Genomic DNA, 25,097 nt, shown 5'->3' with positions numbered 1-25,097 from the left:
TATTGTTTGAGTCACAGGATATATGTGAAATGGTTTGGCTTCTGAGAGAGGGAGTTGAAAGCCATCAGGATGTAATAACACCGTTTTCAAGATGGCTTATGTCCGTACAGATTCCCAAAGTTCACGCCCCTTTCCAGGATATCAGCTGGAGGAGAGCAACAGTGACCTTCTGTTATGAAGTAAATATGTGGAGTATGCTTTGAAGGCATTATGATAAACAGACACATTATTGCCTGACCCGTTTCTTAGTCATCAGTTTTTTTCAGTTTGTTCTTCTCCACATTATGAGGGCAAGTATTTCAATTGACCTCCAACTGAAGACAGAAGGTGCTGCTGGTGTCTTAAACTCTGCATCTGCTGCTCTTTAAAAAAATTGGCCTAATACACTCTTGACAAGTTGTTCTAAACAACTGGTTTAAAGTGACAAAACACAGCTCTTTCCTCTAGCTCTCCTTTTGTGCACCGTGAGCAGTGTTAAATTGGTTCAATCTGGTTTATGCAGGTTATAGCTAGGGCTGGGTACCAAAACCAGGTGCCAATATGGCCTATGGTACCCATGTATCCGGTATGTCCGAATTAAAAGGTGGATTTCGGTGCCACATGCTGACTGAGCCGTCGATTGAGACATTCACGTGAACAAAAGTCGGAAAGCTCAGATAATACAAATCCAACACATCGCGAACGATCTGTGATCTGCACGGATCGGAACGCGCATGACCCGCGCATGACAGGGTGCAGTCTTTAACTTCAACCACAGCATAAGGCAAGTTTTTTGACTCATTATTATATACAATACAGAGCAGCATTATTATGCCTGGCTGAAGGTCTGAACTTGAGCCAAGTTTTCTTGCTCTATGAAAATGATGAATACCTTCTTTTACCTCGATGTTTCTGTAAATTAAACCATTCAGTTCAATATGGTTAAACTGGTAAAAGGGATAGTTCACCCCAAAATGAACAATCGGTCATCATTGACTCGCCCTCTTGACTATTCAAACATCTTTTTCTACTGCAGAACACAAAAAGAACATGCAAACACGGCCATTCGTTCAAGAAGCTAGAATACGATCTGGTCTCTTAAACAAACACTAGAAAAATTTGCTATACAGCACTAAAAGTTGTTCCCTATGATTAGCACCTAACCACCTTTTTTAGCAAAGAACCACTTTTAGTGCTATATAGCTCATTTTTTTAGTGTTTGTTTAAGAGGCCAGATCGTATTCTAGCTTCTTGAACGAATGGCCGTGTTTGCATGTTCTTTTTAGGCAAACAACCATTATGACATCAGTCCACTGATCTATTATTAGCTCAGTTCTGTGCTATCTGGGAACCACAGCGACGTGTTGAGAAATGAGGAAATTCTCTTTATATTCACTTCTATGATGGTGAATTTTCAATGCATTTTATTCTTGGTTCAGTTTTTTCTGTCTGTCTGGTGAACTTTATAAGGGTTGCTATCGAGAAATCAGCTAGAAATGCAGTGAGTCACTGACCGCTACCTATGAGGAGAAAATAAACACGGGCAGGAAATGACATCACGGTGAAAAGGCTTTATGGTTTACCTTCACGAGGGCGGGTGCGGGTTTAGAGGGGGCAGCAGCGACTGGCTGAGCGACCGTCACTTCACGACTGTTTGTTCGATCATCTACCGATGTTCTGCTGAGGAAGTCTGAGCACTGCTTCGTAGGTGGACAAAACTGAGATAAAATAAGATTAAAAACCATATGGCCATGATGTTAAGAGAACTACAAAAGGCCGGATGTCTGGATAATTAAAAAAGAAAGCATGTGTCGTACTTCGTAAATACATACATCAAACCTTGCTTTATCAAGAGCGTGTAAACAAAGTTTCATTTTGAATTAGTGGTCACTACACTAGATGTGAAAGGAGGGCTGGCGGAGGGGCTGACCTGCACGCTGGAGCCGACTGGAGGTGATATCGAGGAAACATCAGACAATCTGCCTTCTATAGGGGATGATGCAGAAAATTGAGACTCATGACTAGCCGGCTGCTCTGGAGAAAGAGCATCACTACTGTCTTCGTCAAATTTATAAACATCCATTGGGCAGTTCTCGTCTGTAGTGTAAACAGGACATAACAAAAAACAAATATTAGGTCAGTAATGTATTTCCCCCGATTCCAGTAAAATTGATGAATAAGCATGCAATTTCCTTTTTTTGTTTACCAATGATAACCTCTTTAACAGTGGAGTCGACCGGAAGGATGTTCTTCACCACCAGTTCCATTGGTCCAGGCCTCTGTGCAATCTTCTCATTGAGGTCATCAGCCAGGCGAGCCCGCTTCAGTTTCAACTGAGTGGCCTGTAAAGACGGCTCAGCCTGGGTTTCTGAAATGCAAACAGGGAAAATGTCAGAATACAGCAAAGCTGCACTTTGTGTTGCTCCACAAGACTTTGACTTGATGTGCTCTCCACTTCACACCATCCAGTGGGTCGGGTACTTGCCTTGTAGAATGTGCATACGGACAAGTTCGGCTCGATCCGGTCGGCTACGGATTTTATGCTTCAGGAAATTCTCGGTCTGTAAAATGTGAATTTGAGATATTACACAAGAGCATATTACTGTACTCTAAAACAGTTGTGTTCAAAACATCTCTGTCTAGTTAAGGACATATTAACATGTTTGTGTTACTTTAAAGTCAACTTTTATGTATTTAAAACAACGCAAAATGACTCATAGTGTGCTAAAACCAAAGTGCCAAAATTCCATTACACAAAACAAATTTACACATCATTTTCTGTGCAGAATTATCAGGAGATGCTAAAAAAATACCAAGATGACCGCATACAGTGTAAAAAAAAAACACTCCTGTTTTAAAGGGATAGTTCACCTAAAAATTATTTTTATTTGGAAGAATGGCCGGAAGTTCTTGGCCACCATTGACTACCATAGTAGGAACAATGACAATGGTAGTCAAAAGTAACCCAGAACTGTTTGCTTTCATTCTTCTAAATATCTTTCTCTGTGTTCATCGTAACAAAGAAATGTATACAGATTTGGAACAACTTTTAACATTCACAGAAACCTTTTGGTTTACACAAAGTTCTTGGTAGTGGAAATAGGTTCTTTGGATTACATAAATGTGAGAAAGAACTGGTTTCTACAGGAACCTTTGACTGAATGGTTATTTGAGGAACCTTCAATGGCACTGCTATAAAGAAACTTTTGTTGTTCATCTTCCAACAGCCCAAAAGGGCTCATGTGACACCCCTTTTCATCTCTCTCCACTGGCTACCGGTTGAAGCCCGGATCAGATTCAAGTCACTGATGCTCGCCTACAGGACTATCACTGGATCTGCACCGGCATACTTTCACACCCTCCTACACCCCATCAAGAACCCTGCGTTCTATCACTTCTATCTTATATAAAGGCTTTAGTCTTAACCTTTTGTAATCTTACATTCTTAAACCAAAGTAGGGCCGTAACAAAATTAAAATACAAAAATGATGGAAGGTGTACGAATATGTCCGAGAAGGGTATATTTACCCGTGCCCTCTCCAGACTCCTGACCTGCTCATGGAAAACTGCTGGAGTCTTCAACGCTGAAAAGGCAAATAAATCATTTAAAAACAAGTAACTTGACATGCAATCATTATTCAATATCTTATATTTCTGTCCAATAATGTTGACCCACTTTATAGGCCCAGTTCGGAAAATATATATAATACAAGACAGAGTCTTTCTGTGGGTGTCGAGCTTTCATCTATGTGAATGGTCAACAGGAAATGAGCGTTCAACTCATGCACGTCCCAACGACGTGGCTTGATTAGCAGAGATATTTTTCACTCCTCTTTGATTAGTCACATCAGTAACCACAACTCTCCTCTGCTGTACAAACTACACAAAAACTGTCTGAAAACATCCTTAAAGCCTGAATCCTCACATTAGCACTAGGCAATAATTTGTCTTTGTGGGAGATTCCAAGTCATTAAACATTGACCACAAAGCCTGTGAGGTAACCGCAGATCTTGCTGACTAGAAGTGCAGGCTCAGTCGCTGACTCACTCTTGGAGTTTGGACCGTGACATCAAGGGCTTGTGCAGACTGTTCCAGACAGACATCAGCCACACCATTGTTCTATCGATCCCTTCTTATCAGCTCTTATCCTCAACAGACGCTTTCTTTTATTAGAACTGCCCTCCTTTCCGACACTCATAAGTTAGTTCATACCCAACCTCCTGCCAAAGCAGCAATCTTCAAAATAATGGTGCCTGGTGGTCAGCGTGTTCCACTTTTTGAGTGAGCATTTGCGCTGGACTTAGATAGGATGAATTGAGGGGATAGTTCAACCAAAAATAAGAATTATGTCATTGTTTATTTACCATCATGTCGATGGTCAATAGAAGATGTTTAGAGTGGTTTTGTGAATAATGAAAAATGAAAGGAAATCGGGATCAATGATACTTGGTTGCTCACGTTCCTGAAAATATCTTCTTTTGTGTTTTGTAGAAGGAAGAAAGTCATACACCATGAAATGACATGAGGGTGAATAAATGATTTTTCATTTTTGGGAGAACTTTCCCTTTAAGTGATAGTAAATTTGGAGCTATATTAAAGAGACATCCGGCTGATTTTACTTACATATAACGTCATGAAAGTCGGGTAGGTTATATTTGATCGATATATACAGTGAGGGAAATAATTATATGATCCCCTGCTTATTTTGTAAGTTTGCCTGCTTACACGTCTTAGACGTCTTTCATCTTTATGGTAGGTTTATTTTAACTGATAGACACAGAATATTACAAATTTCAGGCAGGGGGGGAAATGTTATATAAAGGTTAGAAATTGATTTGCATTTTAGTCAGTGAAATAAGTATTTGATCCCCGAGCAAAACATAACTTTGTACTTGGTGGAGAAACCTTTGTTGGCAAGCACAGATGTTAGACAATTTGGATAGTTGGTCACCAGGTTTGTACATGTGTCAGGATACATTTGACTCTACTCCTCTGGAAATCAGAAGGACCTTGCTGGTGCTTCAGGATTTCAATCTATTGTGGCATAGCGTGTTAACAACGGTTTGCTTGCTAACTGTGGTCCAAACTGTCTTGAAATCATTAACAAGCTTCTTCTGTGTAGTTCTGGGCTGATCTTTAACCTCTCATGATCATATTTACCCCATTGGGGAAATCTTGCAGGGAGCTCTGGACCAAGGGCAATGGATAGTTATTTTGTATTCTTTCTTAAAGTGACATGTAGGCACATAACCAATCTGTAGAGCCAGAATTCTTGCTGGTTGGTAGGGGATCAAATACTTATTTCACTGACTGAAATGCAAATCAATATATAACTTTTATATACATATTTCCCCTTGTTTCGTTTGATATTCGGTTTCTATCAGTTAAAATAAAAATGTATTAAAGAAAATGATAGACCCTTCATTTCTTTGTAAGCAGGTAAACTTCAAATCAGGATCAAATAATTATTTCCCTCACTATAGTTACAATTTAACCATCCTGTTCTTTTGTGAAGCATGCATACTTACGTGGCATGATGCCTTGGTCTATGAGCTGCTCGCGTGTGCGCCTCTGCTGTAGTCTTAACTGCAACACTGTAGATAAAAGAAACAGAACGGTTTAAAAATTACTACATGCATTTCAATTACAAAAAGATAAAAAACTAAATATCCCACGCACATCCTTACCACAACTAAACACAAAATCCAAATACCAGATTCTTCATTAGGGGTTCAACCAATGTCGCAAGTGGCCGACAATAAATTTGTTAATAGTCAATAACGATCCTAAATATGTGGTTACAGCAAAATATCTTTGTCACTATTAACATCATGACATCATAATGAAATAATAAAGATTTCCTGTAGGTAAGTGGTTAGAGCATGTCACTAGGAATGCCAAGGTCGTGAGTCTGATCCCAGAGGAATGCACATATTAAGCAACAAATGTATAGAATAATGCAATGTAGGTCGCTTTGGATAAACGCGTCTGCCAAATGCATAAATGTAAATGTAAGGTCACACTTTAGAATATGGACCAATTCTTACTATTTACTAACTATTAACAATGACTTTTGCCTCAATAAACTCCGGATCACTGCTTACAAGTTAGTTTTTAGGTTTATGTATTGGGTAGGATTAAGGAATGTAGAATAAGGCAATGCAGACTAAATCATTAATATGTGCTTTAAACCTACTAATATACAACCAATGTGCATGCTAATAAGCAAGTAGGTAATGATGGATTTGTGTACCATGACATTTGTCTTTTAAAACCCTGTTACATTTAAATGTTAGAGGGTTGAGAGTCAAACTACATTTTGTATTTGTTGGAATGTAATAAAAGTATCAAAAGGGACCAAAGATTGATAGCATTGACCTCAAAAGCGAACCTATAAAAAAGCTGTTTATAATCGAGATCAACAACAGAACAGCCTCCAAAGCACATTCGAGCGAAAATAATAAACACTGCATTGGTCCTATCAACCTCTGCAGATGATGTCATCTAAAGTGCTGGCCGAACAGTCTCCCTTGCGTGTGCTGGCCATAAAAAGCGAGATGCTTTGTGTTTTGATTTGGATCAGGAAGCACTGGTCCATTAAAAACCAACATCAAACAGACAAATCCAGTTAAATAGTGATACGTGGGGTACTATGTACTACACCTTGGGTCGGTGCCTACTTACTGTAATAAACTGCAGATGGGACTTTGTGTACAAATTCATAAACAAACATGCATGGGCATGTATATTCACGAGACTAACGTGACGTCTGGAGAAAAAAGACGCTGGGAAAAACGATGTGGCGGAAAGCTGAACATTCTCAGTTAACTAAACCCCCCTTCACCCATCATCAGCGCTGGGAGCACAGACCAAATCTGATTGGCTGCAGAATGAGGCCTAGCACACCCAGTCCCATAGAGCTCCCAGGAGAGCGACCACTCTTGTCTGACTCACCCCGTCTAAAATAAACTGAGCCGATGTGAGAACAAGGCCTGGGAAACCAAAGGTTTTAGAAATTGCATGGGGGGGGGGGGGGGGGGGTTCGGGTGGTGTAAGAGCCAAACAGAACATATCCATCCTTCATACAGCAGCTGGGTAAAGATCGAGCCGAATAACGGCAAGCTTGGTGCATGCTCATTGCCCTCCCATAAAGCTTGGAACACTCTGTACCGGCCCATGTTTACCATTGTGTCTTTGTGCCAGAAGGTTATCAAGTGGGTTTCGATATTAAAACATTATCCATCACAGAGGAAGCAAGAAGCTTTTTTTAAAACAATGTGACGAAAGAATCTTGATAGAAGAGGGTCATTTCAAGTATGAAGAATAATACCACAATCACCATTACATCAGAATTGCGTTCACCTGCAGTCATCCTAATGTTTGATAGGATAACTTCAACCCTGATGTTCTGTGGTCAACCCCTGACTGACCTCTTCAAGCCCATCTTCAATACGTACAGTAAACAAAAGCGAGCTTAAATCCTTTCAGCTTCAGTTCTCTAATATCCTGAAACAAATAGTTCACCCAAAAATGAAAATGCTGTCATCATTTACTCACCCCCAGATTGTTTCAAACCGGAAAGAAATGTCTTTGTTCTGCTAAACACAAAGGAAGATATTCCGGAGAATGTCAGTAACCAAACCGATCTCATCCCCTGTTGACTCCCAAAGTATTTATTTTTCCTACTATGGCAGTAAAGGGGGGATGAGATCTGTTTGGTATCTTTTCTCAGGCAAATATCTTTTCTCAGTGTTCATTGCAACAAAGACATTTATACAGGTATGGAACAACCTGAGGTTGAGTGAATGATGACCGAATTTTCATTTTTGGGCGAACTATCCCTTTAAGATTCAATCTGAAAGGGACAGTGCGCCCAAAATTTCAATTCCGTAAAAATTTCTCAAATCCTGTCAATGTTTCTCATGTTCTCCCAAACCGGTAGGACTTCAATTCTGTGTAATGCACTTTCATAGTAAAAAAAGACAAAAGCAATAACATTCTTCAAAGTTTTCTTAAGTTCCACAGAAACGTTAAAAAAAGACGGATGAGTGAAATTACATCACCATTTGTGTTTTGGAGGGTGAAATCAACACTCAACTTCTCTTCAAACCCAGATGCTTACGAGACAAATTTTGTTATGGCTACCGAGTCCCTTACTAAACTGTTTAAAAAACACTTCAACGCTGACTTGTCTTCTGTTAACATTACTGTTTAAAAATGTACATCACCAGCTCCACACTTTACTGTATCTGTAGCTCTGGAAGAACACTGGAGATGATATATGTTGGCTCAGGTTTGGGCTTTGATAAATGAACACACTCTTTGGTTTACGTATCATTGATGGGCGCTATCTCGACAACCAATAACTCCTTAAACATTCAAACTAAAGCCATACATGTCATCAAATAGCAGTGCGGGCTGCCAAATATCCTTCATGTGTTTTACTGCCGAGTTAACGTGTTAAGGCGTTACACCCACAGGGCATTAAAAGCAGATAAACTTCCTGAAGAAAAAATCCAAATGATTATCAGAACGGTGAGGTAATGGTTGTGTGTGCATTTGAATGAAAACGTGGGTGTTATTTCAGATGTGAAAACCGATATCAGACATCAGAAACCTGACGTCATTGCGACATTTTGACATGCATCTTCATGTCAGAAAGTTTTCTCACGTACCTTCTCTGGATCGGTTCCACATTTGTGGAATGATCTGCCCGCTGCTACAAGATCAGCAGATTCTGTTGCCATCTTTAAGAATGGTCTGAAAACACATCTCTTCCGTCAACACCTGACCGATCAGTTCGGATTTCTCGCTTTTCTACTCTTTCAAAAAAAAAGTATACTGTGGTAGGCTATAAGAGACCAGTTTCATTCCACTTATGCATTTTGTTGTCCTCATTCCAATTGCTTCCATTGTTTACCTCATTTGTAAGTCGCTTTGCATAAAAGCGTCTGCTAAATGACTAAATGTAAATGTAGAAAGTGTCCCGACTTGAATTCACCCTTCGTTTTTTAAACGAAAATATTCTACCACCAACCGTACAACCACAAGACACGAATGTTTACATTTAGTTGATGACATTCCTAAGTAATAACCTGAAGTTGGGTTCTCATAACCCAAGTCAACGTCATTCACTCAATATTTTCTATTAATGTAACACTGTTTACAAGCACGCTGTTGCTTCTCCAAATCCACATTGAAAATACTTCTAATAATTTGACATTACCCCTGCAGACATTCAAGGTCTCCACTTCGAGGCAGGCCATGGAGCTGAGAAACGGATCGAGCCGAGTCTGGTGTCCCATGGATTGCTGCAGGTATTAAGGAGCGGGGCAAAACAGCGAGAAAATCCCCAGCCTGGAGTCTGATTCCAGCCCGCTCAGACAAGTTTCCTTCAGCGGCTCCGTCTCTAGACGGTTGGTGTCAGCGCTTGTGGTTTTGCTCTCTGTTCAGCAGTTCAGCTCTTGTTGTGTGTCTAGTAACTGTCAGAAGAGGCGGGGCTAAGGACCGAAGCTGTTAACCCTCAACACTCACTGGGTAAATACTGCAATTCACAAGTCAACTTGATTTAAAACAAAGAGGAACTGAATGAAACTATATTTATCACAACAACGCACAGTGATCGACTTTTTCTTCACACTAGTTTAATTATAGCTGCAAGAAACTGTATTTTGGGCAAGCAAAACATGCCGTCACAGAACAAAAATGACAAAAAACAACCTCTGGGATATTTCTGCTAGTGATTGTCGCCCGGTGTGTGGCTGTAAACAGATTACATCTAGGGATTACATGAGATTTCATATTTCACTGTTTCTTATTTATATTTCAATGAACGGCTCTAAGAAAGCACCGCACATCTCATGTGGTTCCAGGCAAAAATGCCATTACATTTGATCTTATCTACTGTACATTCAGTGCTGTCTCTTTCATAATAACTGGAGATTAATATTGCTAAAACATTTAAAAACGAATTCTATGGGAATCAGATGGAGCGAATAAAAACAACCGGAGCGTGTGGACTCATCAGCCAAGACTAATATAAATACGAATGCATGACGTGCAGATCTCAAATACGTATGCGCAAAGATTCAACCCCTGCTCATATTTTCAATAGGGGGAATTTATTGAAACAGCACGATAAGTTTCAATACGCCCAGACGGCTGATTCAAAAGAGAAAGCATGGTACTGTCTGTTCTGTATGAGAAGAAACAGATCATGGTAATACAGACAAGCGTAATAAATCCACTCGGAGATCAAAATATCATCAGGCACAAGGGAGCAGGAATCAATTAGGAGATCACTATTGGCAGTTTTGTCTGCTTTTTAAATAAGCAATATGTGTGTATTTCGTGATGCAATTATTCTGGTTATTCTTGTATAGAAGTTCAATGCTGAACTTCTATACGAAAGCTGATAAAGAGCAGAAATCATTGTTTAAGGATTCATTATTTACGAGTGGGTCTCTTTTATTACTGGATGTTTATGAATCGGTTTCTTGTGCATTATGTTCTTAATATGAACACCGTGCAATTTTGTTGAACATTTTCTGGTCTTATAACAGTACCATGCAAGTCCTATACACATCACCAAAAACTTGAGTAATTTACAAACAATGTTCGACATTTATAGTAATTTACAGTCAAAATTAAAGGTCCAATGTGAAATTGTTTGGAGGATCTATTGACAGAAATGCAATATAATCCACATGTAATTTACGGTCTTCAGAGGTGTATAAAGTCCTTACATACTGAAGCGTTGTGTTTTTATCACCTTAGAATGAGCTGTTTCTATCTACATACGCCACGGGTCGGCTTACATGGAATCGTCCATGTTGTTTCTACAGTAGCCCTAAACAGACAAACTGCTCTACAGAGCACGTTTCGTAAACACCTTATCTCCTTAGGCAAAGAAGCAAAAATGTAACGACATCTTATTTCTGTGTCAGCCGCCGTAGTGCTTCAATAGGGAGGGGTGAGCGGTGGAGTGAGACATGGAGTGTCACACACAGTACCTTTAAGTTCGATAACAAACTGTGTAGTCTGCACAAAAATCTGAGCTCGACAAAAGAGAAAGAGAGATTTTTGCTCTTCTAGATTCTTTCTGGATTCAGTTTTCCTTTAATCTCAGATTCATGTACAGGTGCTTTTTCGGTTTTTATTTTTAATTAATGTGCAATGATTTCAAACAAACTTCTTTCACGTTGTCATTATGGGGTATTGTTTGTAGAATTTTAATGGAAAATAATGAATTGAATCCATTTTGGAATAAGGCTGTTACATGACAAAATGTGAAAAAAGTGAAGGGCTGTGAATACTTTCCTGGATGCACTGTATATAGATTTTTCCACCTGACACACTGAAGTCTTGCCTAAGACATTATAAGTACAATACACAGTATCATGAACACCAAAACCCAAAATATATTGTATAGTTGTAACTCACAGAAATCAAAGAAATACAATTTGTTAGGTTCAGCAGACGAACATGTTAAATATTAAAGTCTCTGAAATAGAATCGAAACTGTGACTCAAGGAACAGTCGGAGAACTGCTGATCAAAGGGGAAGTTCACCCAAATCTCAGCTTTGTGTGATTTTTTACTCACCCACTTGACGTTAAAAATGTTTAGAGAACTTCAGGCGACTTTGGAGCACAGATGAAGTTATTTAGGTGACATCCGAGAGTTTTCCAGGCCTCCTCATAAACATCATGGTGTCAGTTTTAGCCAAGGTCCAGAAAAGTACGAAAGACATTGTTAAATTGGTCCGTCCGCACACAAAGTGGCTCAGTTGAATTTTTTTGAGAACATATCGATTAAAGTCGGTATTTTGGTTTGTTTTTCGAACATAAAGCATTCTTGCCGCCTCAGATGTCTTTAGTACTTTTCTGGACCTTGGCAAAAACTGACACCATGATGTCTATGAGATGGCCTGGAAATCTCTCGGATGTCACCTAAATAACTTCATCTGTGCTCCAAAGTCGCCTGAAGTTCTCTGAACCTATTAACGTCATGTGGGTGAGTAAAAAAAGGAAAATAACACAAAGTTGATTATTGGGGGAACTTCCCCTTTAATAAAGAAAGTAAAGACGGTCGTACTGTGTGCGCTAAAGTGCAAACATGTCTGTTGGTGTCTCGGTTTCCTTCCTTTGTACACTAAATTGCCCAGCAGCCCCAGGACACGCTGACATTCTCAAAGGCAAAGATATCCATGGGGAGTTAAACATGAAGTCAGACTGTAAACGGACAAATGTAAATGGGTAGTTCGGGAAGGTTTCGTCCCAGACTGCCCGCTTGACCACCCCTTTTGTGCCTTTTCACAAGCATCGACACACCAGTCAAATATTTCCAGACTGAATCTTCTGGCTTTGTTTGTGAGAGCCAGACATATCGACCAGTAAATGTTAAGGCAAGATGATAAAATCACAAAAATCAGCGCTCAACGTTTATCTGAACCACTGAGTTCCGACAAAAGCAGCAACACGAACGTGAACCTTCCACAGTATCAGACACTTTTGTCAATTATATTTGACGCAAAAATTTGTTTACCCGTCGTGTACCCGAAAAGTGAGCCAAGAACACTTTGGAAAAGAGTAAAAGAGCGCGTGTAAGCCCTGATTATACATTGGCTCTCAACGTGCAATTCCTGCGTAATTCCCCACATCTTACAAACAACAAATTTCTCAACAGTCTGGCAGTCCTCGATTTTTCAGCGTCAAACCGGGGCGGCAGTTTAATGGATGAGGGGGAAATAGGAGCTTGGGAGCAAAGCTCTGGCCTGAGGGCACGACCGAGCGGGCTCACTCACCGTTCTTGCGATCTTTAAGGGGTGGGAGGCTCTGAGTGGGCTGCAGGGACAGCTCCTCCATGTCATGGGTCACCGCATCACTCCGTGGGCTCGGCACCAGGACGCCCGAATCCCCCTCAACTCCCAGACTCTCCCGGGACTCCATATCTCTTCGGGGGCGAGGCGAGGGTCTGTCCCTGGAATCTACCACGGCGGTACAGGCGACTGGCGGGGACCTCGGTCTGCCAGGAAAAAACAAAAGGCTTCAAGTGTTTCGCAGCTTTTATAAACCCAAGAAAGTTGTTGTTGTCGGGGCGTGGTGGCGAATTAAATGTACGTGCATGGAGACTGATTGTTCATCAACTGGGCTTAGCGGTTCATGTCTCATATTGCCAAGATCCCAAACAAATCATTTGATAAACCCACAAGAGAAGGATGAAAGCTGGGGATGTAAACCCAAGAAATGCTCGTGTTTCACAGAGCTTCCTCGAAACGCTAGAAAAGAAATGTGGCCAGAAAATCTCCCCGATTCTTTTCATATACTCCCATGTTTTTAATCAAATAAGTTTGATGCTACTTCCAGTAATCCCTGTAAAAAACTACAGCCAATGTTTAAAGTGCAAGAAAGTCTAGATGTGGCTATACTCCAATACACAGTATATGGGAGTATATCCAAGCAGCGAGTCCAGGCCAGCTGTTTAATGTGTTGTTCTGACAGATGCTCCCTGCGCAGCGTGTTCTACATTGTGTCGCCGAAGGACCACTTAGGATGGATGGAAGTAATATCTATACAGTCTAATTTAGCAATACACTTAATGGTGAGCGTTTGTAAAACGTACTTTGAATGTCCAAAGGGCTCTATAACATATATTTGCAAAAAATAATAGCAAGTTTTAAATATCGTATAATCAAGAAATGTAGTTAAGCATAACGTGAAGGTAAGTGGCCATAACTGAAATTGAAAAACTACCCGGCTGCAATTTAACATTCAGACAGACGCTTATAAATACAATATCAACTTACAAAGAGCTTCAAAAACAAACACTTGAAACATTCTTATAATACAAATACACTGTCTCACACATGATGTTCGTTTTGAAACAAAACTTGGTTCTTCTTCCAGAAGACTGGAATTCAATAAGGCAGCAAAACAGAAGACGGATTGACTAATGGAAGAGAGGCAACAGGTATCCTGCAATGCGAGCGCTACTGTCAAAGACAAATCCTGCGCTTGGCTGCTTCTCCCCTCCATGCCAAGCTGAAGACAAAGTGGATTTGGCTTGGCAAAACCACAGATATGAGCCTGTCTGGAGAGCTTCACGGTGAGGTTTTTCTCTTTGTGGAAGGATGGAGATTTGCCTGTGTGCAGCGTGATGGACTGGACGAATAAAAGGGATTTTACAAAAAGTTTTTCAATCAATCATATGAATAATCCTGTTGCAATTTCGTCTTGTTCTAATTAACTTACAAAAAAACATGCCTAACAACGTTGGCTAACAACTATTGTTATGAACCTACGCTACGATAAAGTGTGAGACAAGTAGCTGTTTTAGTCATCAGATGGGCTTCAAACGACACCCACCGCCTTCTCATGATATTCTCCCTGGAGGTCTGCAAGGCTGATGGTGAGAACAAACACAGATCCCCTGTGTTTTCATTTTGAGCCACGTTTCACAACCAAAAGCGTTCAAAACATCTGCCGCCCACTATAGAAGCTAAGAAAGTCAAGTTTCTATATTACTCTCCGTTAATAAAAGCTCTCATGTTTCTACATTACTGAAAATTCATTGCTTACGAAAGCAATAAGAGCACATAGTTACAGCAATGCATCAGTAGATGGCGCTCCGGTCCTCGTTCACTTCAATGATTTGAAACATGCCAAATAATATTTGTATTCTTATCGATAAAAAACATGTTGGACCATGGATCTGTATGCACTCCTTCGTACATTAATTTACCTTTTGCTAATTTCCTTAAAATAAATCTGAAAGAAAAATCTGTCAACAAACTTAAGCCAATAAAATGCTATACAATAAATAGGAACAGAATGTAAACAAACATGTAAAAACTTGTATTGTTATATGTTTGTACCTGTCAGAGGAGCAGTGGGTCAGGGAGGGGTTGATGTCTTCCTGTAGAATATCACTAGGTCATGGTGTCTCTAAAAAAACAGAGGAATAGTCTGACATGAATTGAATTCAACTCTATGAGCATTCCCATTGGTACAATTATCCGCAGGTGAGAGAAGAAGTTCCTCCTCGTACGGCTGTGAAACAGCAGTGAAGCAGGCACGCGAAGGAAAGGCTAGTTTGCATCTCATCAATGCAGTTGCTGTGGAAACAGTAATCTGCTTGTGTACGGATTAATGTCTGAACAAAAGCATCACAGATATTTATGGATGTATGCCACTCCACAGAAGAGGCCATCAAGAGATATGGAAAACAACCTCACGAGGGTCTGATCTGATCCCTAGCATTCATATTAATGCAGCACACAACAAATATGCAGCTTGTATAATAAACACTGTGCTTTATATATTTATTTATAGTTTTTGACAAATCGAGCTACACAATTAAAAAGATGAAAATGTTGCTTTAAAGCTTGTATGAGTTTCTAGTGGAACGCAACAAGAGCTCTAAACAAAAAGGAAGCTGGCCTATTATTTAGGGATGAAACGATTACCTCGGCTCAAGATGCGATACGATTCACGATACTGATCTCATGATACGTTTCCTTTTATCATTTCTCAAATGCTGCACATTTCTTTGTAAAATAAAACATATCTTATGTCGAACAACAAAACTAAACTGCAGTTTTAAAACAAATTGTCAATCAAACAAAAAAGCTAATAATTCAAAGTATCTTTAATCTAAACAAACTAAGACTTTATCCGTGCTTTTTCTAAATTGGATTGTTTTGACAGTTTTTTTTTTTAAGTATTAACATATCCACCAAGTTTGCAGTAAACACAGCGGCACCAGCTGTTTAAAACATGTATCGCGATTTATTTCACATGTCAACCGACTTGAATAGTCACATATAATAATCGATTTTCAGCAGGCTCATGGTGAATCGTCCCATCACTACTGTTATTGGACAAAAAAATACAACACAACGTCAACGGAATTTGTAACTACTGTATTTTATGAGGTGGCTAATTCGTATGATTGTATTCCAATTTGTTTTCGCACCAACGATATTAGGCATTGGGTTAAGGGAGGGGCTTTAGTATTGCTTTTTCTAATAATCATACGTTATTGTATAATAGACTCTATGCACGATCACTTTGGCGTTTTGTCTCAGACCGAATATGCTTCAAGCAATATGCTTTAAGCTACGTCGATATAAAGAAAACCTAAGTACACGTACTCGAGGCTTGATCACTGAGGCACTCAACAAAGTTCAGCTGTAGTACGGTTGGTTCGCCGAAATATAAACGTTTTTTTAGGTAAACACATCCTTATTGCTTGGTGACCTCAGCGCCATGAGAGCGGAACTGGCTTAGCAGGCTGATATTTTAGCGCACATACGTCATCACACTGTGTGCATATAGTCTATTCACACCATACAAAATATTAAAAAGTAGGCTAAATGAAAAAGTTTCATTTGGTTGTATTTAATCTCACATATAGGCAAAACATTCGAAAGGATTGTGTTTTGTTGTTAAACATTTAGACCCCCGTTCCGTTCATCTTCGGAACAGAAATGAATGATTAATAACATTTTGATGAGGTCCGGGAGCGTGACTGACACGGAAGTCAGGAATTTGTTGAATGAAGTCTTTATTTTCTTTAAGTTGTTGCTTTATACAGTTTAGGCTTAACCACTGGGGTGACTGAAATTGATTTTTTCAGTGATCACTTACTTTCTGCGCTATTAATGATGGTTTCTCTGCCGTCTATGGGGGTCAGAAAGCTTCTGGACATTTTCAACGCCATCTTAATGTGTGTTCTTAAGATGAACATGGGGTTAGACTTTAGGGTGATTTATCCCTTTCACTACATTGACCCCCATCGACTTCCATTGCAGTAAACAGCAAAACATTTCACCAAATATCTTCTTTGGTGCTCCACAGAGAGAAAGAAGTGTGATATACAGGTTTTGAATGACATAAGGGTAAATATATGATGACAGAATTTGTATATTTGGGTGAACTATCCCTTCAAGTCCAAGTGTTTTAGGAGAAATATGCAGAGACAGTCCGTCTCTTAATGTGTACAAAAACAGTCGTGACTCATGCTGCACTACACAAATCCCTCTGATATCTCCTGTCCCAAATTTCCTCATTCATTATAAAAACATTTTCCACCATCTCACAGGGTCTTTAAGTCTTACACCATCTCCCACATCCACAACTGCTTTTGATTTCCAATACGAATGGATACAATTTTACTCCCAAATAACTGAACTAGAAGACGTCATGCTTACTGAGTTAGGCAAAACCATTTTCTAAGGAGAGCAAGACAAGCAGATGAATTGACTCAGTAAGCACTGTGATCTTGTTATCTTCTGCAAATTAAAAACAACAGGCTGATGAATGACTTAACTCTTCCAGGCACACAAGCCTCCACGACTGACTTAAGCCTTGGATTGCTTTCTTAGCTGCTCGAATTCCCTGCTTTCAATCTTATTCGACAGAGTTTAAAGACTTTCGGCAGTTTTCTCGCCGAGGATCACCATTAAGCCGCTCTCAGTGACACTGGAAGAATTCATCTTAGTCCAGCACTATTTCGAAACCTCAAACAGAATTACGTTCACGATTCTGAAAAGGGAAACTTGGGCCAGTCGGGGACACCGCAGGAGCGCCTGCTGCCAAACAGCTTGACTTGTTCAGACACACCTCATCGGTAGAGGATACTTTGCGTTGGGACAAGTTTACTCTACACCTAGAACAGGAAGTGTAGATGTGCATGACTGACCACTTAGTACAAACAATGTACATCTCCCCGAGGAGATGGACTGTGACTGGAGCGTGAGGCTCACAAACAAACACGATCACACATTGTAATGCACTTTCAGTTTCGACCGGATCTGAACCAAAATTGCTTAACATGCAGCAATTTAAGAGTCTAATTCGACTGTTACGTTAAATAGAAAAATCTGTGTTTGTGTGAATGATTCACAATTGTTCCGTTAAGTCATACAGGCGTTTGGAAGAACACACAATGGCCGTATTACAGCATTACTACACAATGAGAACTTCAACCCACACAAACACAGAATGACTCATCCACTGTGAACTGGAGGGGGTCAGCTGTGCTGCTAAATTTAGCTGTGAGACCAGCCAGAATAAGCATCTGGGATAAAAATGAAACCGCTCCAAAGCTTTTCCATGTGTTTGCAGAGAGCGCAGGCAACAGGAGTCAGCAGAAAGAAAACACCAGCTTGAGCGAGGAAAGAAAGGGGGAAAATTCCTTTGCCATTCCCCAAAATGATCCCACATTTTAACTTTCCCAGAAAGCCTCCTGATTCCCAAGGGACCGTCCCGGAGCGGAGGGCACAGGGCTTTTGCCCCTCCCACTTCCCCTAGTTCCACTGGCCCGGCAAAACACTCAGCAGGGAGTCAGTAGAGAGCACATCACTAAACCATTAACCAAAATAGCCTGCTGTCAGCCAATCAGAATCCGTTTATTTCATTTAAAGTGAAAAGACAAAATCGATGATACTGAAAAATAGGGCTGGTTCACAGATGAATCGCATCGAAAATAAAAGTTTGTGTTTACATAACATTTGTCTGTGCATATTTCTTTTGTATTCATCAACACATACTTGTATATGTTTAGGAAATATTTGCAGGTATATATTTAAGGGCTGTCGAATGATTCATGGTGATTAATTGCATCCAGAATAAAAGGTTTGTGTTAACATAATACCGTATACTGTGCATATTCCTTCTGTATTATAAAAACACACACATACGTGCACATATTTAAGAAAAAGATGAAATAAAAAAATGAATCAACATTTATATATGTTATTTCATATAATAAAAAACATACTGTATATTATTAAATGCAATAAATATATATTATTGAATTAAATAAATATAAACATGTTTTTCCTAAATATGTATATATGCATGTGTATGTGTTTTATAAATACAATATGAATATGCAGTTCACAGACAAATATTATGCAAACACAGACTTTTATTCTAGATGCGATTAATCGTAAATTGTTTGGCAGCCCTAATGTGGTTATATTTATATACAATTAAAATGACATATAAACATATTTTTCTTAGTAATACAAATGAATGCGTTTATAAATGCAAAATAAACATGAACAATGCACTTCTCCAAATCTACTTCCCACTTTCAAAACAACGTGATTCAGCGTGACTACATTTTTTACTACATTTCCAAGAAACTTTACAAAATTCTTTAGCTTTGCAAGAACAACAAATGTTTGTCAGTATGATTCATGATACCGTGTTATTGTCATCAAGCAACAACGGGGCAAACAATGACCTAAGCTTGTTGATCATTTCAAACAATGGCCAAAGTGAAGAAATAAGTGCTTTCATAATAATTTTGTATTTGGATATTTGAATATTTGAACCAGACCTCAGTGCCCCAGAGTTACTACTCAGAATTAACTGAAACAATGAAAGTTACTGACATTAAATTCATACCGGCTGGAACTTCAGTCCCATTCTCTAATACACGGAGGAAGATTCTGAATACTCAGAATATTATCTTGTAAAATGACCAATGTGCAGCTTCCTAGTACACAAAAAAGTGTGATTGAACGACTCAGGTTGACGCCAGAGCATGAATATAAAGCCGGTCGATCTGCATCAAAGCCTGCGAGGTCACATCGAAAGACGTCTCAGTGGAATGTGACTATGTATGAGCAGTGTGGAATTGTAACCCTTACCAGAAATTTGTTTAAAAACTTTAGTTTAACGGAAACGCGATAACAAAAAAAAGCAATGATCTCAATCTTCTTTGTGAACTTTCCGAAAGACAGTTCAAATGCACAAAATAACATTTACACAGTGATTACAGGTAACGATAACAATGTTAAAGACTCGAGCTTTAAGTCAAACAGGCGACGCAGCAGACTAAGAAAACAATGTCCAGACCTCCAGGGACTATGCTTAAAGTCACTATAAATCCCTGCCTGAGCACATCTGCGATCTAAAGGTCCTCTCAAAAAACTAAACTGTAGACATGCACTTTGGAAGGCAACATCAGAAATACAAAATGAAGGTCAGAATTTGATAGATCTTCCCACGGGAGCATCCAGCTCGGATCATTCAACCTTTATGAATGTACTGGTTGATGTACTGTAGGTGAAATAAACTGCAGACATCTGTGGTGAATAGGACACAGTCTGTCACCAGTAAAGAATGCTTTACTTTTCCATTCAACATCTAATAATAAATGCATCACAGGCATTCTGTGAGTTATATTTAGGTAAAACAGACCATTATAATCTGACAATAGATACAAAAACCAGTGTGCTAATTCTCTAAAAACGTATGTCGGTATTATTTGAATAAACAACCCTAAATACTGTAAACATCATGTCTTTATAAACAGAGACGCCCCAGGGCCTTAGGTGAAAAAACAGCCGTGAAATTATGTTGGCAATTGATGCTATGCAGGAAACCTGGCACAGATAAACAGAGCTCTGCCCTTTAAAAGAAACATTGAAATATTACACTTCATCATAACATACATTCACTATCTTGGTTGGGTTTGTCTGGCACATTACAGTAGAGTTCATTTACACGAAAACGTGCCGAACATAAATGATAACAATCTGGTTACTTCAGCCCCGGGTAGGTGACGGTGTATGTACTTCTGTGGGTGTTCAGATGACATATCACAAATACAGTAAGATAAACAATAACAATACGCAGCATGTGCACGGTGACTTTAGAAGCCAATGGAACAAAACCATATACACAAACCTTGAGGTAAAAGAAGGTATAAATAATGTTCATAGAGCAAGAACACTTGGATCAAGGTCAGACCTTCAGCCAGGCATGTTAATGCTGCTCTATATGGTATATAATAATAATGTGTGAGTCCTCTGGCAGTGAACACAAGCGTGTTTCAACCTTCATGCCTTCACAAAATCACATCAACGCCAAACATCGCTGCAAGGAAGCGCTCAACAATGTGGCCTTGCAGACACACCCATAATGCCAAGAGTGTGTGCATAGTTAACAACATTTTACTGAACTAAAGACCTTTTCGGTAGTTCGTGCCAACAAAGACAAGCTCCAACCCAACACCCTCACACCTGTGAATGGAGTGAAGAATATGCGTTCATTACTCTGAACTCAAGTCGCTTAAGCTATAAATAAGTTACAATTGTATGTTAAGTGTACAGTGTTGTATACACAAATAAACACAAATACGTGTTGCCCTTGGCTGGACATATATATTACATTTACATTCAGCACACGCTTTTATCCAAAGCGACATACAAGAGTTCAGGGAGCGCGATATGACATACAGAGCAATAGTATAGGTGCTGATACAAAGTTACTAGTTTACAAATCTTAAACATGGCGTTAGTGATAAAAAAGAAAAATTTAACATTATCAAAAGATTACACTACGGAAGTATCTAGAATATTCACGACTTTGATCAAGTCGATCATTCTTTTACAGCATCGGTAAATACTCATTCATAAGACGTCGTTAAATATGACGTCAAATTACTAACAGTCGTGAATCTGTCATAATGTTTCAGCTGTGAACATCGTGAAATGAATCGTTTATAACTCCGTTTATGACTCATTGTTCTGAATTACAGCGCAGGTGACTATGTATCATTCACTCGCTCACTCGCTCACTCACTCACTCACTGTACACTACACGCAACAGGAGAAAACTCAGGACGAGGAAATCTTACCGCTGTTTCTGGCTTCCGAACTTAAACGCGTTCACACGGATGACACCTACAGAATGAAGTGAACTTCCGACGGGTCATTTCGTTTCTTCGCTGGAGCAGCAGTTGTTGTGTAAAGATGGCTGCTCTTCATTGTGTTTCGCTGGAGCCGATGATGATGTAATGAAGTTGCGTTAACCCTTACAAACTTCCCGAGTCCACTGCTGCTGGCATCGCGACTACAAAGCTGAACTGAAACAATCTCCTTAACATGAACTCGTTTTCAAATAAACTTCAGTGATTCTGACAAACGAAAACAAAAGACAAAAAATCACGCACACTAGCCAATATTTGTATTAGATATACTGTACATAAACTGTATATGTTGATATTAAACTGTGTTTATGCTGTATAGTTTAACTAACTTGTACGAAGTCATAAATTCATTGAGGTATCGTGGGAAATCATTATCATAAGCTGATGTTGTGTAACACTGCCATCTGGTGTGCACTGAAAGGCAGATCATAAAGCAATGAAGAATATGCAAATATTATGTATATATGTATTATAATAAATATTTATCTGACTTACTCACATGAAGACAAAGACTAAACCCCTCTATTGGCACTAAACAGATTCATGGAGATTATTACTTTAATATTATTATTCATGTATAAGTGAAAGTGGATGTTCTTAGGTCTTTGACTCATTTTAATATGACAAATATTCGTATATGTGGCCACAAAAGGTGTATGCATGCATGATACTAATAAAATACTTAGCAAAATGATCTTTGATAGCTCTTTGAAATAACTTTCCATAAGTATGTGTCATCAGCGTCCAATGTATGCAAAGACAAACAGAAAGGCGAGATATATATTCACAATATCTGTGATTACTTTAATATGCTAGGACGCATAGGTGTACAGGTGACATCTGCAGTAGTGACAGCCTTTTTTATCATGACCTGTGGTCCCTCAACATAAAGAAAAAAAACGTAATTCCTTGCAAAATGTTTACACAAACAATATATATATATATATATATATATATATATTTGCCATAGAGAGTACCACTTGATTTATCCAAATGTTTACATACAGCACACAACATTAATGTATGGCCCGTGTGTATCCCCCCTACATCTACATCACACATAATCTGTTAGAATCCGATCAGAGCCAGCAAAACAACACACTGAAATAAAAAAGCGTGAGTCAAGAAAAGGTTGCGCTCCTTTACCCCTCTCTTTTTTCCCTCGTGCTTCCGTTTCTCATGCGTACTCCTACTCGGCTCTCGCTGATCATGTCCCACATTGCCCACACTTCTCTGCTGGTGGAGGTGTGAGGCTTAATCATGTCCCGGAATAGTGTGTGGTTTAGAGAGGGAAGAGGGGAAGCAGGCTGAAGGCTGCATGCCAGCCGTATCTCTGAGAGTGCTGGCGTGAGATGTGACTCATTGTAGTGCTGTGTGTCTTTACATGCTTCACACACGGAGAGATGACGGCTATGATGGAGCCCCAGCTGCCCGAGAGACTTGGGGGCTCCAACAACTGAATGGTTATTAATTTAGACTTTTTTATGCAGCCACTAAGCAATCAAACGGCATAATAAAATAAACCAATGAAACTCGACAGCAGTGTATTATATACAAAATAGTACGTTTTTATTGTGTGTGTGCAGCATTGCATATTACAGCTGAGGCCTCATGGTTCGTTTATATGCAGTGATGTGATATAGCAGAGAAATCGTGTAAGGCCAAATGTTTATTGTTAAGTATAATGGCCATTGTAATGTATATGGTACAAAACTTTTTGGCTCATTCTTAAATACTGATTATTTGGGAAGTGGGTGTCACAGAGAGTTAAGTAGTTTGAAAACCTCTTAGCAATTCTTCTTGAGTCTAGTGGCCCTGTAGAGAATGGAAAGATTGAGGTTCTGTGTGCATCATTTGGTACTGAATCCCATGGTGAGAACACAGTAATGTTCTTAGCAGTTTTCAGTTTACAGATTACCTAAAGCCAAAAAAGTGTCTAGGCTTAAAGCCCAACATTGTTTAACATTGAAAATATTTTAGTTTTCCATAAAGAAGGTATACTTTTTTTAATGTTGGCCACTTAAACGCAGGAGGTCACCTAGTGGTTGACTTGCATTTAAATCACATAAAACGTCACATGATAATCGTAAATGGACTATATGTTTTTATTGCAATGACTAAGTCTTCTGTGAATACAGAACAGTCTTATCCCAAAGAAAACAGTTGTTTGTCTAAGAGTTTAAAGATGTTATATTTTGCTTATTTAAAAATAACTGACATGATAAGGCCGCGCAAGCTCTTGGTGTTTTGCAAACGTGCATGCGATATGTCTCCATTCAGGTGTGTAAGACCTTCTAAACCTTTAAAGGATCCAAACAATTATTGCATGCACAGAAAATCCTAGTTAAGATATCAAGCGAAACACACTGCCGCAACTCACTTCCGGCATCGCTTTCCACCAGTAAGTTACCTTTGATCTAGTTTTTGGTTTAAAAAATACCGGAAGCAAACATTTATACATTTGTTTGTGCGATTGAACACAAAGAGAGATATTTTGGAATCATGTTAGCAACCAACATTTCTGAAGCACCATTGACTGCCATAGTAGGAAAACATTTTTAGTTATTTTGTAGTTCTGTTGAACACAAAAGAAGATATTTTGGGCAATCGGTTCTGGGGCACCTTTGACTACCATTTAAATGTGTCCCAATATGACAGAATTAGCATTTTTGGGTGGAGTATCCCTTTAACCCCCCCCATCTGTTGGGATGCGTGATCCTTCTGATGGAGATTTTTCACACGAGCAGAAGAGGGCAGTATAGTGTTTCTGTGTTATCACAAGCCCTATGATTTATTTGATTTATTTTTTGGGAACATTACAAAATTAGAAATTTTGTTTTGATCCATTAAACAAGAGCAAAATGATATCTCAAGGACATCCCATGTCTCACTGCTCAAATGGGAAATGAAGGAGACCTTATTTTCGGAGAGAATTACAAACTGCTTGAACATTTCACTTTGCACTCGCATTTCGCTCAACACAAAGCATCAGCGGCAAACGCCTTATTAGTCTGCATGATGTGTTCTTCTAAATAAAAGAGTCACGTGTTTTCTGTAGTCATCATCATAAATCAGCATAATTTCAGGTGAAATGAAGCAGTCATTTCCTGAGACAATGAGTTTGTAATGCTGGAAGTGACCCCTGTTATAAATAGCTTATATAGGCCTCTATATGCACATAGGTGAGCACGGATATGCAAGAGTGCAAGTTTATGAGGGTGTCGCCTAGACTTCCACTGTTGTAGGGTTATGCTATTTTCTATTATTTTAATCTAACCCTTAGACAAACCTGTTGACATCATTAGACTGAGAGAAAATAAGCTTTTGCGTCCTCATGAGTTTTTGACATATTTCACTATACTCATAGCTTCAAACATTTTGCCAAATGTA

At 39.2% G+C, this 25,097-nt stretch overlaps 1 protein-coding gene across 6 annotated transcripts in view; it reads right to left on the bottom strand.

Moving 5' to 3' along the window:
* The window catches only part of mrtfbb (myocardin related transcription factor Bb), a 30,683-nt gene extending 8,914 nt beyond the window's left edge, over positions 1-21,769 (bottom strand). The window contains exons 1-9 of one of the 6 annotated variants that reach the window (XM_079456190.1): positions 21,636-21,769; positions 14,854-14,923; positions 12,784-13,004; positions 5,508-5,573; positions 3,508-3,563; positions 2,465-2,540; positions 2,186-2,347; positions 1,910-2,076; positions 1,563-1,697 (exon numbers count right to left, since the gene is read on the bottom strand). In XM_079456190.1, coding sequence (XP_079312316.1) covers positions 1,563-1,697; positions 1,910-2,076; positions 2,186-2,347; positions 2,465-2,540; positions 3,508-3,563; positions 5,508-5,573; positions 12,784-12,928 — 807 coding nt within the window. In that variant the 5' untranslated portion in view covers positions 12,929-13,004; positions 14,854-14,923; positions 21,636-21,769. Of the gene's footprint in view, positions 1-1,562; positions 1,698-1,909; positions 2,077-2,185; positions 2,348-2,464; positions 2,541-3,507; positions 3,564-5,507; positions 5,574-8,654; positions 8,797-9,205; positions 9,453-12,783; positions 13,005-14,853; positions 14,924-21,635 lie in introns of those variants that run through there. The other 5 variants (XM_079456192.1, XM_079456193.1, XM_079456191.1 and 2 more) reach the window with 5 other exon arrangements.
* Positions 21,770-25,097: the final 3,328 nt, after the last annotated feature.

Source organism: Barbatula barbatula (genome assembly GCF_947034865.1).
Source record: "Barbatula barbatula genome assembly, chromosome: 5".
Lineage (NCBI taxonomy): Eukaryota > Metazoa > Chordata > Actinopteri > Cypriniformes > Nemacheilidae > Barbatula > Barbatula barbatula.
This window is presented reverse-complemented; position numbering and strand designations above follow the sequence as displayed.